The following is a 15608-nucleotide window of genomic DNA, read 5'->3' as shown; positions in this document are numbered from 1 at the left end:
ATTTATTTAGTTGCTTTTCTTTTGAAGAAATTGAGTTATCACTCTAGCTCTGCTGGAAACTCCCTGAGATGTAGTGCACCTTGCCTAATAGGAAGAGTAATACAGTTGCTGAAAAATGAAGAGTGGACCGTTGAGATTTTTTGCGCTAAGCGCTTGTGTCCTGCTGTACATCATTGAAGGGGCGGAGCCACGGGAGCCTGGTCATGGGAGAATATATGAAAACTATAAATAAATATAAATAAATATAAAATATATAATGGTATGTTAATATGAAATAAAAAAGCTGGTTGACAGACCTGTCCTCAGGAGGGATTCCTAGCATGTGAAGAGGATTTGCTTGACCATCTTCATAATTATGTTTCTTAGAAAATGTGATAAGGCCAGAGTCAATGAAACATTCCTTACTGAATAGTCAAGCGATAATGAGAGCTAATATAAAATTTCTAGGTTATACCAAAAATGTTGAACTTGTGTGACAAACATCAGGATATTGGTTAGTGATCTTCACAGAATTAAGAGTTTTACATTTTACGTATTCAAAGTTCCATGAAGCATAGTCACTGAAAATGTGTTGTTTTTCTCGGACAAAGCCGCTGAACAAAAGGAAGAAGGAGAAGGAAAGATGTACTGCGCTGCAGGACAAGCTGCTGGAGGAGGAGAAGAAGCAGCTGGAGCATGTGCAGAGGGTCCTGCACCGCCTCAAGCTGGAGAAGGACAACTGGTTACTCGCCAGTGAGTCTTCCACTCCTCCTTTCTCTCGCTGTGTCATACTGTCTCATGTCATATGGCTCCGCCAACAAACTAGGCATGCCCAAATACGAAATTCTTTTCCCCTGCTAATTGCCTAGTCTTTTCTTGTGGTCTAAGATATTTATGACATTAAAAAAAGACACCAATTATCTCAGAAGCACAAAAATTTCCTAAAATTGCTGCCTACTCTTGGCTACCTTCTTGTGAAAGGTATAGCCTAGTAACAAGCTATCATTGTCCTGCATCCAACAAGTGACTTTTACAATTGTTCTCCCTATTAATGGTTTATTCGGCTTATATAGGTTGATATTTGGGTCAGGATCATTATGATTGTGCTACAAAACTGTAGTTGTGGTATATTTAAGCAGTATCGCAGAAGCAAGAGTGTGGTTAGCTAATCACAGCCATCCCGATATTCAGTCTAACCGCACAATCGGGCGAGTGATGCTTTTACACAACAGTTCTATAATATTGAAAATGTGACATTTCAAGCACAGTATGGCCAAACGTGATGTTTATTTTTGCTCTCTTAGCGGAAATGGATCCCGAAGAAGCCACACCCACTTTATAGATAGCTGACTAGCTAGCTCACATTGATTTGTACATTCTCATTCATCTTCCTCTGACGAGCTTTCATAATTGAGTCAAAAGTTATATTCCTGAACAGTATCATTTGCCTTGTCCACTGGTGATGTCGCTAATGTTACCATAGTAACGTGTCTAAACTAGGAGTGGAATTTTATTTGGCAAACACAGACGAGCGGAGTGATCCACACAGTGAAACGTCCCAGTGCGGTATATAGGAAATATGCGCACTCTTAGAACGCTGCTCGACCAATCAAATTAGTGGCCTGGAAGTAACTGCTGTAAAATAGTGTATATAATAGGGTAGTTGTGGAAGGGGCTAGAGGTGAAAATGGGGTGCTACTGCTTTGCCTTGAAGTGCATTCCCCCCCGACCCAGGCCCTGGTGGTTACCGTAAAGCACAGTGTATATGCACACTTCAGTTTCTAACAGAGACAAATGATTGTTACGTTGAAAACGTACCCCCCACATTACTATTCCTCTTCAGGTTTGGCAGATCTGAAATGTTGTGGCTATATCAACTATTAATCTGTTATCAGCACATTGCTGTATTTGAGCTGTTTTTCTCTTTCACCTTTTTCCAGAATCAACCAAGAACGAGACCATCACTAAATTCCTTCAGCTGTGTCTGTTCCCACGCTGCGTCTTTTCCGCCATTGACGCCGTCTACTGCGCTCGTTTTGTCGAGCTTGTGCACCAACAAAAAACACAGAACTTCTGCACACTACTTTGTTATGATCGCGTGAGTCTTTTTAAACCTTTTCAGAGCTCATTCAAGCAGCTATTGCTTCTTTAGAAATAAGCGAGCACGTGTGTATTGAATAGCTGTTTGGGTAGTGTTGGGAAGGACAACAGCCAAAGCCAGCAGTCTCACACTGGTTTGTGTTTGCGTAAATGGCAATCTCCTGCTGAGCCTAATTGTGCCAAGTGTTTGATAATGTGCATTAAAGCAGCGGCGTGTAAAAAGCTTGTTTATGGTGATGCTGGAGATATGTGTCTTGCAGCGTGTTCACAGCCTCTTGTCTCGCTTTCTCTCTCCCCGTCCCTACCGCTCTTTCTGTCATCCTTTCTTCAGGTGTTCTCTGATATCATCTACACAGTAGCAAGCTGTACCGAGAACGAGTCCCGGCGTTATGGCCGTTTCCTGTGCTGCATGCTGGAGACAGTGACACGATGGCACAGCGATAAAGCCATCTACGAGAAGGTGCAGAACCTAATTTTTTATGAAGAGCACGCAGAGCCACACAACTGATATTTTCAGTCAATTTAACTCACAATTCAGGTGGCCATGTCATACGACAGTTGTGTAATAATGTAAAAAGTATAACTATTAACAATTTCCCTCATTTATTTCTAAACTAAGTTGATAGAATTCATTCCACTTCCATCATTCAGTGCTAAAATGAAAAATACTATAAAACAATGCCTTATTTTAGTCTTGCATGAACATTTATTCCTGGTGTTGTCTGTGTACACGCCAGCTCAGGCATGAGTGACCTTCTGTTTTTAGAACTGCAAATTCAAACGACGTGTGCTCGTCGCTGTGCTTTCTTTGCCAGGAGTGCGGCAATTACCCAGGGTTCCTAACCATTTTCCGAGCCAGTGGCTTTGACGGAGGAAATAAGGCGGACCAACTCGACTATGAGAACTTCAGACACGTCGTTCACAAATGGCATTACAAGCTGACTAAAGTTAGTGGTTTTTGCTTCTTCTTTTTCTTTTTTTTTATTAATAAAATAACCACCACTAGAAAAGCTGTGCTTCTGCTCTTAAGGCATGTATCTTCATTTGTTCAATTTTAGGTGATGTACAGGCTTTCCAGTCTTGGAATGGATTGAAAGTACAGTAGTGTGCAATTTGTGTAGTGAATGTAATTAGCTGAGTCACTATGGATTTTTAAAATATTTTCAGGATAACTGTCTTCATTCCATGTGGTTAAATCTGGTGCTATTCAAAGAGGCACTATGCCTGTACCTTTCTTTAATAATAATAAATAGTTAAGGAATAAAAGAAATGACAGGGTGTATTGTTTTAGGAAAATAATGAATGATTAGAGATAAAGCCTGATGTAAAGTAGACTTGGTGTTACCAGCTGTTACTCAACCTGAAGTGTTTCATTCTGATTTGCCAACCATTACAATTTTTAATTTGCTAAATAATGAGACAACATAGACTTCATAGTTATGTTTAATGTTGTGGATTTAATGTTAGTTCCTCTTAACACTTAACAGCTATAAACCATTGTGCCCTCACCAGCCTCTTTTTTTCTCTCTTGACGTTAATAAGATAAAAAAAAATAAGCAGTCATTTTACTGAGAAATTGTGAGGCCCTTTGCTCTGCTTTTTACCTTTGACTGTTATAAAACACTGACACTGGAGACTCCTTCTTACAGAAAACATCACCATATTAACAATTACACATTTTTAATGCATATGCTGTCCCTCTGAAAGCTGTTAGTACAGAGACAATAACAAGTGCATGAATAAAACTCTCTCCGAGCTTCTGTTATAGACAATTAATTAGCACCATCTGACCTATCAGAATCGAGAATTCAGCAGCTCTCTGATATAATTAACAACATGAGCTTTGCCCCCCCCCCCCCCTTCTTTTTAGATGTCGGGTTTGATTTGCTTTCCTTTTATTTTAGGCAGATGTTACACAGATGTCGAAGGCAGCTGAAAAAAGTGGTAGCTAAAACTACAAGTTCTTATTGGAATCTGAGTAATCAGATTTACTCCGTGTACTCCAATTGCTAACTATGCTGTTGTCTTTTTTTTTTTTTCTTTTTCTCCCCTTCTTTCACTTGATGCACCAAGTACTGCTAGGGTTTGCTTTCATGTACAGAACTACGATTTGTAGTCTTAATGCCATTAAATTAAATTGCATAGTACTTGGATATTTGCCAACCTGTAATTTAAAAAATAATGTTGCCTCTTGCGTTGAAGAAGGCTTCTAGACCCATCGCTACACACCGTGTTTAGTTATCGTTGTGTGTGTATCCATAGAGTAACAAAATAATGACTGCTTCTGTTTCAAAGATGTTGTCGATATGGGTCTTTTAATTTCGTCTTTGTACTGTCCTCACTGGGAGCCCATTAGAGGGGAAAAAGAAAATCAGTTGATCCAAAAGAACTTTATATTGCCGGCTGATTAAATGGGCTATTATAATGCCGCCTACAGACATAAAGCCCGTGTATGCCACAGGATCATGGAACATGTAGTGTTCTATAATTAAATTCAGGATCTACTAATATGATTCTCATTTTTGATGCAAACTGATACCGCTGGTCTTAAGAGATGAAGAGCAAAGCATTCTGAGTATTTGTTATGCAGTGCAACATTTACACTCACCGAGCACTTTATTAGGGACACCTGTACACCCACACATTCATGCAATTATCTAATCAGTCAATCGTGTGGCAGCAGTGCCATGCATAAAATCATGCAGATACAGGCCAGCAGCTTCGGGTAATGTTCACATCATCCATCAGAATGCGGAAAAAATGTGATCTCAGTCATTTTGACTGTGACATGATTGTTGGTGCCAGGCGGGATGGTTTGAGAATTTCTGTAACTGCTGAACTCCTGGGAATTTCACGCACAGCAGTCTCTAGAGTTTACTCAGAATGGTGCAACAAAGAAAAAAACATCCAGTGAGTGGCAGTTCTGCAGACCGAAATGCCTTATCGATCAGTCAATGGAGAATGGCCAGACTGGTTTGAGTTGACAGAAAGGCTACAGTAACTTAACCATTCTGTACAATTGTGGTGAGCAGATAAGCATCTCAGAATGCACAACAACTCGAACCTTGAGGCAGATGGGCTACAACAGCAGAAGACCACGTCAGGTTTCACGGCTGTGAGCCAAGAACAGGAAGCTGAGGCTGCAGTGGGCACAGGTTCACCAAAACTTGACAGTTGAAGACTGGAAAAAGGTAGCCTGGTCTGATGAATCTCGATTTCTGCTAAGCAACACAGATGGCAGGGTAGAATTTGGCACCAACAGTGTTAATCCATGGACCCAACCTGCCTTGTGTCAACAGTCTAGACTGGTGGAGGTGGTGTAATGGTGTGGGGAATGCTTTCTTGGCACACGTTGGGCCTGTTAATACAAATCAGTCATCACTTGAATGTAAAAAAAATCACAAAGCAAAAATCGTCTCAAACTGGTTTCACGAACATGACAATGAGTTCAGTGTTCTTCAGTGGCCTTCCCATTCACTGGATCTGAATCCAGTAGAACACCTTTGGGATGTGGTAGAACGGGTGATCCGTTAGATCAGCATTAAAATGCACCTGAAAAATGCACGAATCGCATGGTACAATCTCAAAGGAATGTTTCCAACCTCTTGTGGTATCCATGCCTCAAAGAATTGAGGCTGTTTTGAGAGCAAAGGAAGGCCCTACCCAGTATTAGTACAGTGTTCCGAAAAAAAGTGCTCGGTGAGTGTATTTAATCTAACCTTTAATGAGAGTTGTGTTTGTGTCTTGTTTTCTAGGCTTCAGTGCACTGTCTGGAGACGGGCGAGTACACCCACATTCGCAACATCCTCATTGTGCTGACCAAGATCCTGCCCTTCTACCCAAAAGTGCTGAACCTGGGCCAGGCACTCGAGTGCCGAGTGCACAAGATCTGCCAGGAGGAGAAGGAGAAGAGGCCTGACCTCTATGCTTTAGCTATGGGGTACCTTGCATTCTGACCGGCCTGTACCATTTCTGGAGTAGTTTTATTTTTTTATTTTTTTTTTTAAAAGGTTTAACTGGTGCCAAAAAAATAAGGCTGAAAAACAGGGGTGATTTTGGTATATTTGTATTAAGTTGATGTGACATTGTTTTACTATGTGATTTGTCCGTGTGTATGATTTTCTGTAGAAAGGGTCGGTACGGGGTGCAGAGGAATTGAGCAGTAATTTGCCGTGTTTGCCAGCTGTTTCACGTTCCTTTTCTGTTCCCACACTGCAGCTTAGCTTCTTTTTAAGGCAGGGCTCGATCCTTGTAAACTTCGTATGGTACTGTATTGTCTTATTGATGAAATCTGGAGTCTGGAGTGAAGGGTAATCTTCTCTGCTTAGTGAGCAGCTCACTAAGTGGAGCGAGGCATAACACTCTTGCTTTTACTCTTCCTTCTTTCCAAAAGCTTATATTTTAGCTCCTTTAATCCAGGCAATGGGCAAGAATGATGAGGTCAGCTTTGCTTTAAGAGCCTTCCACATTGGAGCATAATGAAGTCCATTAATTCACCTCAGCCTTTCCTGTCACGATAAATATGATCTTCTCAGTCAGAACAAGGTTTTTCTTTTCCCCAGTCTACTCTAGGTTTGTCTTTTGATTACATTTTCAGCATTTGGTAGGCGCTCTTATCCAGTCTCAAAAACATATCCTCGTGCTAGCACTAATAAGTCAGGTTTTAAGAATACTATCAAGCTAAAACCCTGTTAGAGAGGATTTAATACAACGATTTGATATAGGACCATTCAAGTTTAAATATTTTCCATGTTCTACAGGCCACTGGCATTACCAGCTCTGCTAATTTACACCTTTACTTTTTGGTTTGTGACTTAATATTTGTCATATGACCAAGGGTGTTTTATAAGAGGAGTTGAATTTGACATTTGTTGATCGGTTCGTGCCAGTAAGGTTAATGTGGAAGTGATTTCCGCTAACTGAGTTTGGGAATTTTCACCCCTGAGGGTTTTAAATGCTCAGGCCTTCCCTGTGGGTTAATTGAAGTGACAAATGATATTCAACTTGTTTATGCCTCCAGCATGACTTCTCATCTAACCAGGTGGAGGGCAGTATTGATCTTTTGCACTCGTGTAGTTGTAAACAATCAACAAGAAAGTGGGGATCAACATTATAAGCTCTAGGCGAATACACTCAACCCACAAAAAAAAAAAAAAAAAATCATTTTCAAGCATCTGGCATATAATATTTTGCTGAATTCTAAATCAGGCTATTCCTGCAGTTATTCTTGTTGATAGTGTCACATCAGATAGTGCTGTAGATAATGTTTGACTGCACTATTGTTTGCTCTGTGATTTTTAACCGTGTATGTGACTTGCAGCTACTCTGGCCAGTTGAAAAGCAGGAAAGCTCACATGGTGCCTGAGAACGAGTTCCACTACAAGGAGCCTGCGAGCACCCCCAACCCTGGCGCCCTGCAGAATGGCCCGGGCAGCTCCGGCAAGCCTGGTACTGCCACCCCTGCCTCTGCCAACACTGGAAAAAATGAGGAGGGAGCTGCCGACGACACGGGTGAGTTCCATGTCAAAATGTGGAAAGAGCGCTACAGTAGGGTCCGAAAATGTTAAACAGCGGTTTGATCGTATTATAGTTTCCAAACAGGTTACATTTTATTTCATTACAAGTTATTTATTTCATTTCAAACCCAAAGTCAAAAACAATGGAAATAGGGACCATAAATAATTCATTACTAATTCATTTATTAATGTTAGGTTTAGTTTAATGATGACTGCAGTTAACACTGCTGAAGGAATAGTAGCGGGTGGAATGGCCAAAAAGGTATAGAGCATCATTTAAAATGATCATGTTATGTATATACAGTATAGTGATGTAATGTGACGACAAGGACAATGTTTATTGGTTAATAATTTATTGGTTAATAAATAAAAACAAAAATCATCTTTTGCTTTTTGATGGTCACTAACAACTGCACGGATGCTGTAAGAGAGCAGAGTCTGTTCCTTATTTATTTATTATTGGGAAAGACCAACATTCAATTTTTTTAATAAATGCATTTTTTTTTTAATAAATTTTGTGGATATAGGTATCAGTATGTTCGAATAATTTGCCTGAGCATTGTTAAGATTATTTAAGATGGCGATCTTACCAGCAGCCTTCAGTTCAGCTATACACCACGGACTCCCCGGTCATTAGCTTTGCTATCAATATGAATACTTTTTTAACAATATATTATCCTCTATAACAATTCATCACCTGAATTTATTCAAATTCAAATTTTATTTGTCACATGCGTAACCATACACAGTACGACTTGCAGTGAACTGCTTTATACAACTGTTCCGACATAAAATAAGAAAATATAGAAAAATATTAAATATAAAGAAAAATGTATACATCAAAAATATATGGAGGGATTAAAAAAAGTGTATAAGAATATATATGGATATATGGATGGTGGCAGCAGCAGTCTGACAGTACAATTTAATTACTGATCGACTGACCAATGAGACAGCGTGAATGATTTCATGTTCTCACTGTGTTATTTTTCTCTGCGTTCAGTCTTTCTCTCTGTTGCATCGCAGTATGTGTGGATTAAACATTGTGTACTCATGTGAAAGGCGTCCATACGAATATAGCATTATATCATATCTACAGCTTTACTGCCCAGTAATTAGGAGCATATACACTTTATTAAAAGCTGAAGGAAATAGTTTGTGATCAAACAGTAATTAAAGAGTGAAAATGGAATAAAGGCTTTAGTGCAGCAGTTTCTATAGTGCAGGTGTTAAAACGTTAAAATGTAACTGTGATGCACATTATTGTAGTGGATTTTTACTCTTTTATCTTACTGTGCTGTGTGAAAATGGCCAGTAATTACTATCATCCAGTTATTCCTAGTGGTTAGTAAAGATGGCATAGAGTCTTATTTCTCTAAGGTTTAATTTTTCTATTCTAATATGCTTTTCTTTAATTCATTCCCTCCTTCTCCTAGATTCACTTGCTCCAAATGTTGACCCTTATGCCAATAACCTCATTAGTGCATCTTCAAGGAGATTTAAATAATTCACACATTTTGAAGAACGTTATCATTTTTGAGTAGATTCTGACAGAATCTCACATTTTTCTATAGTTCTTTCGCTTTTAAAATGCACTTTGCTTGTGCTATTTGACCTTTGATTAATCTTTGATTAATTTCTTTCTGTATTATTCCTAAAACTGTTCTATCTGATCATGAATTATTTAAACCTCCAACAAAGGCTTTATTAGCTTTTTACACTTTCTAAAGCATTTGGCTACTTACTTGAAGCATGAGTCAGATAATGAAAGATATCGTTTGGTTTAATCCTAAAGAATGCATTGTGCATTTGATATTTTCAGACAAATCTAAGGACAAATCTCAGGTGGCTCAGAAAACGGCCTGCAAAAACCCAACCACGGCGAATAAAGCGAGCAGCAGCAACGGCAGCAGCACACCTAACAGGTACACCTGAAGCTTGCTCCCCACACACACGTGCGCGCGCACGTACACACACACGCACACGCATACGCATCCACCTGCAGCGCAACCCCAGCTAAGAGCACTGCAGAATGATGTACTGCTCTCATCTCTTGGATAATGTTATTAAAAAGGTTAGTCCCCGAGGCAAGAAAGTTTAGCACCAGCTTATTATTTCAAACTACTCGGCAAATAAATCAATCTTTTATCAAAGTCTACCTTTCTTATGAACTGCATAATCAAATTTGAACAGTGTTCCAGGCTAGAATCTGCTTACTGTTCTATTAAATTGAGCTATTGCTCAAAGAACCCTTTTGAAAGGAGCCATCTTGGAGCGATATGGTTGTTACGACATCCAGACAATTGCGAAAAGGCCTATTAAATTGGATGTCTAAAGCATCATTTTGAAAGAAGACATCAAAGGGAGTTGCACGGAGAGCTGGAAAGAAAGGTCTCCATTAAGGCCCATTCAGGACCAGTGGGAATGTAATGATTTTGTTGGTTCCTACAGGCTCCAGTGTACTTTGCTAAGGTCAGAGACAGTGCCATTGTCAGATACTAGATTGGAGTGTTATTCACCTCAGTGCAAAGGAGCAAGAGGTCAGGATCCTACTCTGGGATTTATAGTTAATATCCATAGTTCAGAAAACATTCATCAAGACATTGTTTGGGGATTGAAGGAAGTGTAAACTATCCACCTGCAAGTCTGTAACATTTCTAATGAATGTAATGATTTATTTGTTGACGCAGTGCAACAAGCTAGCTGATGTACCTAAATCTCAGGATGGAGTTTAAATTTTGTAGAGGTTTTAAATTATTTCTTGTATTCTATCTAGTATGGGCATCTATAAGTTGACGTTTTAGGGATTTCAAATGAAGGGACTTGTCAAAACTAAACTCAAAGTTTGTATATTGTCATTCTTACAGCATCAAAGGGAGCAAAGAGAAGGAGGACAAGGAAAAGAGTGTGAAGGAGAAAAAGGAAAAGAAGGAGAAGACTGCTGCCAGCACTCCAGAGGCCAAGGCAGGAGGGAAGGAGAAGCAGAAGGAGGAGAAAGCGGGTGATGCCAAGGACAAGGTGCCCAAGGCTGAGAAGGACAAGAGGAAGGATGACAAGAAGGATGAGAAGAGCAAGAGTGACGCCAAGGCTGCAGACAAAGAGTCATCCAAGGAGCGAGATGTGGCCAAGGAGGGCAAGCTAAAGGAAAGCAGCAAGGGCGAGAAAAATGCTGGGTCCCTCAAGTCCCCCGTTCCCAGATCAGAAGGAATCGAGTCTGATCGGGGTAAGACAAATTTTCTAGTATAAAGGAGTGATTTGGGCTAATCATTTCATCACTATATTGTAGGTGTTTGCTTTACCACAGTCTGAGTACATAGAGGCTGTAGAGTTACATTTCTCTCTCTCTCGAAAACTGCTATCTAACTAGAAAACTAGCAGATTTTGATGTGCAGGTCACTCACTAAGTCTGTGCAAGAGAGTGCAGCAAGATTTTTATGTACTGTTAGGGTGCTTGGTCTGCAAAGCCCTTGCTAACGTCCTTGCTAAAGTCCTTGCTAAAAACTGACCTAGAGTTATTTGACCCAAGTCCCTTTTCAGGACGGGCAGCAAAAGCAGTGGGCACATAGTGTGCCTTCAAAATCTCAGTCTCAGCATCTTGTACCTTATATACCCTTGGGTGAGCCACAAGCTTCAGAATCACACTTGCCTGTATACACACTTCTATGCAGGAAACAATTTTAGAACAACTGTCACAGTTCTGTGACAGAATAAACCTTTTGGAGCAAGATATAGATTTTGGTTATAAAAAGAGCATCTTGTGACTCTTGCTTTTTGTTTGAAGAAGTTACTCTTCACTTAAATGAGATTTGCAGAAGGGCTTTAGAAAAAGTCTGTGGTTGATTGTCTGCAAGAAGTTGGTTCTTGGCTACTTTCTGTGGCAAAAGGTACCAGACTCGGTAGCAACTCTCCAGACTCTTGACAAAGGGTTATCCTGGAGAGGAGACTATACCTTCATTAGGCCTTCGTTTGAGATGTGCGATGCAACTTGAAGTGAAAACTGGGTCAGCTTGTAACCTACTCGATGTGTAAATGGAGGTAAGCCTGTAGTATGGTACTACAGTTGTATTCTTAGTCCTGACCAGGGCAGGACAACCATGGAGAAAGTGTTTTAGAAAAAAGCATTGATGAGACTTTATATCCTGATGCTCTTCACTGCTCTTAATGTAGTGTTGGTTTTATAAGCTATAAGCTTCCAATCAACAGCCAGATGGATCAGTGTACTGTTCCTTCAATGGTAAGCCGTGAAGTATTCCAACATGGCACAGGTGGCCACAAGGGCACTCTGTTTCTAGGGATCATTGGCTGGCTTGTCCTTTACGATGGCTTTGGCAAATGATTGCCACAGGCTAGGAGCTTTAGGCTGGGGTTGGCCTACTTGCTCTGTAGTGTGGCACTTGGCCATCTCAAATCTGTGTTGGAATTCTTTCACAGGCAGCTGGGGCATGAGCTGTACCATGGAATGTGGAGAGAACTTAGCACTTGTATGGAGTAGAAAAACTGTAATTCCACTTTTGCCGTTGAGAATTCTTTATAGTTTGCTTGTCAGTGGACCACACTGTGGAAAAGCTAGTGGTCTGTATGGAGAACAATGTGAGAATGATGTACACAAGTGTTGTAACTAGTGTTACAACAGGCTATTGTGTCATGGCTGTGATTGGTCTCTCATTTAGATAGATCATTGGTGCTTCTGTTGATGGTCCTACCTGAGGTATTTCCCATAATGAGATATTGAACAAAAGTTTAAAGGTCAATCATAATATTTTTTTTTTTCTCAGCATATAGTAGTGGATATCCTGAGTGCACACCATGGGCTAAAGTACTTTTAACTAGAAACATTTAGAAGCCATATCATCAATCTAGTAAATAGTGTCAATGCCTGGGATTAAAAAAAAAGCTTTGAACTAAAAGTCTTGTATTTTCTGTGTTTTTCTTTCTCCACTAGAACAAAAAAGACGAAAGCTCGACACACACTCTTCGCCCTCACACTCCTCTGCAGTTAAGGTTAGTATGGCCTGAGGAGGGCCGTTTTCCTCTTGTCCCCTCCCTCCACATGCCAGAGTTCAGGGGAGGCCTCTGGAACCCAGCCTTCATAGGAGAGCAGTAGGGGGGAGAAGTTATACATCACATGGACTATTTTTTGGAGAATCTATTTTTAATGCATAGAATTTTTTTATGATAGAATTCAATGGACTTGCCAAAAATTTAAGCCGTCGCTTCAGATTTTTTGCTTCCCATTTTGTATATTCTGTGCTGAAAAAACAGCTCTCAAGTGCCTTGGAAAATATTTTTGTCACATAAAGCATTTTTTTTGTAAATATAGATATTATATTTTTTTAATTCACCCTTCAGCTTTTTTGAATTTTTAAAATTTTGTGAGCGGCTTTCTTCGGCTATAGCATTAAATGCACCAAGAAAGAGTAAAAGTAAATAAACGAGGCCACCACTTTTTAAACACCGAGACGAGAGAATGTGTTTTTGCTGGAAGATATTTTGAATAGAGCATCGGGTCAGAGTGCCCTGGCATCCCAGAGCGGTCGGAATATGCGTGTTCTCCTGCTTCCTTATCTGCGACATCCATCCTGGATCCTCCTGACGAGAACGAGCTACCTTTTTTTCTCCCGTCCTTTGGCTCTCGTGCTGTTTGTTTGTTTTTTTTTTTTTGTGTTGTTTTTGTTTTTTCCCCCCCTTTTTGGCGGTGTAAAGTGGCGCTGAGGTGCCAAAGCTGCGGAAAGTGTTTTTTTTCCCCCTGCTCCCCCAGATCTTCACATCTTCTGCAAAAGGCACACATGCCTTCCAGCCATCCAGGGAAAACCCCATGATGCATCACCAGCAGCAGCTGCATAGTGAGAGGGAGGAAAGGCTACCAGGGGGAAAAAAGCATGGGCAAAGCCTTTCCAGAAGGAGCTGCTTATCTGCAACCAGGGAGCTTGTTGTAATTCTATATGCACCCTAATTCCATATGCACCCAACCACCAAGACCTTATACAAACCAACAAAATTCACTTATATCTTACATAGCAGGGCACGTAATGTAGCACTGGAGCACTCCTCCATGTCAGAACGCTAACCGAAGTTAATTATCTCCTCCAGCACACACACCACACTGACTTAGTCGAATGTATTATTTATTTAGACCAAATAAACCCAGTAACGCACAGCACAGGTTCTCCAAGCACATCTAGTTTCAGATTGCTCCTGCATAGGCCACAATTTAGCCTCCAGTTGTTTCCTCCACTAACCATGTCAAAGTTCTAGTCTTTGAAGGTCTCTATGGGGATGTGTTGAATGCCGGCCAACCTTCCCCCCCTTCAACCTCTTTCTCCTGCTGTGTGCCAACTTCTTCAGCTCATCTGTCATCTCCGTTCATTCCTACAGGACAATCTCAATGACTTCAAGGACTCAGCCACCAAGGTGCATATCATTTTACCTAATATTCACCATTTCCTTTTCATACATGATGATTTTAGAATACGGATTGATGCGTTGTATTTGATAGCATGGTATTTTAAAACCTTCTGGGTATGTTGGGGTGATTTCTTGTATCATAGTTTAATTAAGCAATATCACACAAGCAGGAACGCTGGTGTACTGAACATCAGCATGGCTGTTGACACGAGTGCCGCAGGTAATCACAGCCATGCTGACATTCAGTATAACGGCACGATTGTTATTCTTGTGATATTGCTTTTATGCAACATCACAAGAATAAACAAGAAATTAATATCGAGTACCTGACACACTTTCAAACACAATATGGCCAAATATTTGTTTTATTTTTGTTCTGTAAACGAAAATAGTTCCCAGAGAAGCCACAGCTGGATAGAGCGCCGCATGTTGCCATGCAACACGTAGACTGAATGATAGCCCGTAGTAAATGTAGTAACGGTTTCAATGTAACAATCTGTTGCTTGAATGTGGAGTTTTATGTAGTGAACGCTGTGATTCACACAGTGAAATGTCCTAGTGCTGTTACACAGAATGTCAGCGTTGAGTCAGATTAGTGGACCTGAATTAACTGTTGTGAAATATTATTAATACCACACCGTGGTTGAATTCTCGAATCTGATTGGTCAGACAGTGTGGATTATTTAAACAGCAGTAGTTCCAGTTGTAACATTAACGATACATTTATATTGACACACTACTTCTAATACATTATTGTTTCCATGGTAACAGCACATACACACGGATGTGCATGGCATAAACTCCACATGGTCTAAGCCTAATAATAAATGGATTGGGGGGGGGGGGAAACATGTTGTGGAACAAAGAAAACTATAATTGTTGATACAGAGAAGGTTTCTGTTAGTAGATGTATATGTTTGAACGTTCCAGTTTCTCAGTCACATGACAAGCTGAAGAGAGAGGGAAAAAAGAGCTGGTGAGGGAGCGACTGTTTATAGTGGCTATAACACAAACAACAAGAAGAACTATATTGTCTTACGAATGTTCCACAACATTAACTGTTAACTATAAACAGTCTAAAAAAATGCAATGAATCATTTATTAATGAATTGTATAGTTGGCTGTGGTGTAAGCGGAAGAGCACACTTCAGGCCAGGCTGTAAATGCAAAAATAAAACGAACAACTGCTGGCGTCAGGCCGCATCACACCACCCTGTCATGGATTATTTTTGTATAACCGCATTGTCTGTCGTATGTTGTAACTTACTTTGTCACACAGTCTATTTTTTCATCAGTTCTTAATGTAGATTGTAGTTAATATCCAAATTTTGCTCACTATTTTTCAGTTTACTGAGATTTCTTTTTTTCCACTTAATTTTTTTTTTTTAACCCTACATCCACGCTAGCAAGTGCCAAGTCGCTCATGTGGGCAAGTTGCTAGCAAGTGCCAAGTCGCTCATGTGAGCAAGTCGCTAGCAAGTGCCAGGTCGCTCATGTGGGCAAGTCGCTAGCAAGTGCCAGGTCGCTCATGTGGGCAAGTCGCTAGCAAGTGCCAAGTCGCTCATGTGAGCAAGTCGCTAGCAAGTGCCAGGTCGCTCATGTGAGCAA

The 15608-nt window shown here is 40.4% G+C and overlaps 1 protein-coding gene across 5 annotated transcripts in view; it reads left to right on the top strand.

Annotated features, from left to right (window-relative positions):
- thoc2 (THO complex 2) overlaps positions 1-15608 on the top strand; it is an 80103-nt gene that overhangs the window by 51223 nt on the left and 13272 nt on the right. For 2 of the 5 annotated variants that reach the window (XM_026940342.3, XM_026940340.3), the window contains exons 24-33: positions 591-732; positions 1920-2077; positions 2411-2539; positions 2895-3026; positions 5835-6019; positions 7400-7590; positions 9418-9520; positions 10463-10818; positions 12538-12596; positions 13971-14006. In XM_026940342.3, coding sequence (XP_026796143.3) covers positions 591-732; positions 1920-2077; positions 2411-2539; positions 2895-3026; positions 5835-6019; positions 7400-7590; positions 9418-9520; positions 10463-10818; positions 12538-12596; positions 13971-14006 — 1491 coding nt within the window. Of the gene's footprint in view, positions 1-590; positions 733-1919; positions 2078-2410; positions 2540-2894; positions 3027-5834; positions 6020-7399; positions 7591-9417; positions 9521-9950; positions 10240-10462; positions 10819-12537; positions 12597-13940; positions 14007-15608 lie in introns of those variants that run through there. The other 3 variants (XM_026940339.3, XM_026940338.3, XM_053235417.1) reach the window with 2 other exon arrangements.

This window comes from Pangasianodon hypophthalmus, chromosome 7, assembly GCF_027358585.1.
Source record: "Pangasianodon hypophthalmus isolate fPanHyp1 chromosome 7, fPanHyp1.pri, whole genome shotgun sequence".
NCBI lineage: Eukaryota > Metazoa > Chordata > Actinopteri > Siluriformes > Pangasiidae > Pangasianodon > Pangasianodon hypophthalmus.
The sequence above is the reverse complement of the archived record's forward strand: the minus strand, read 5'-3'. Positions and strand labels throughout refer to the sequence as shown.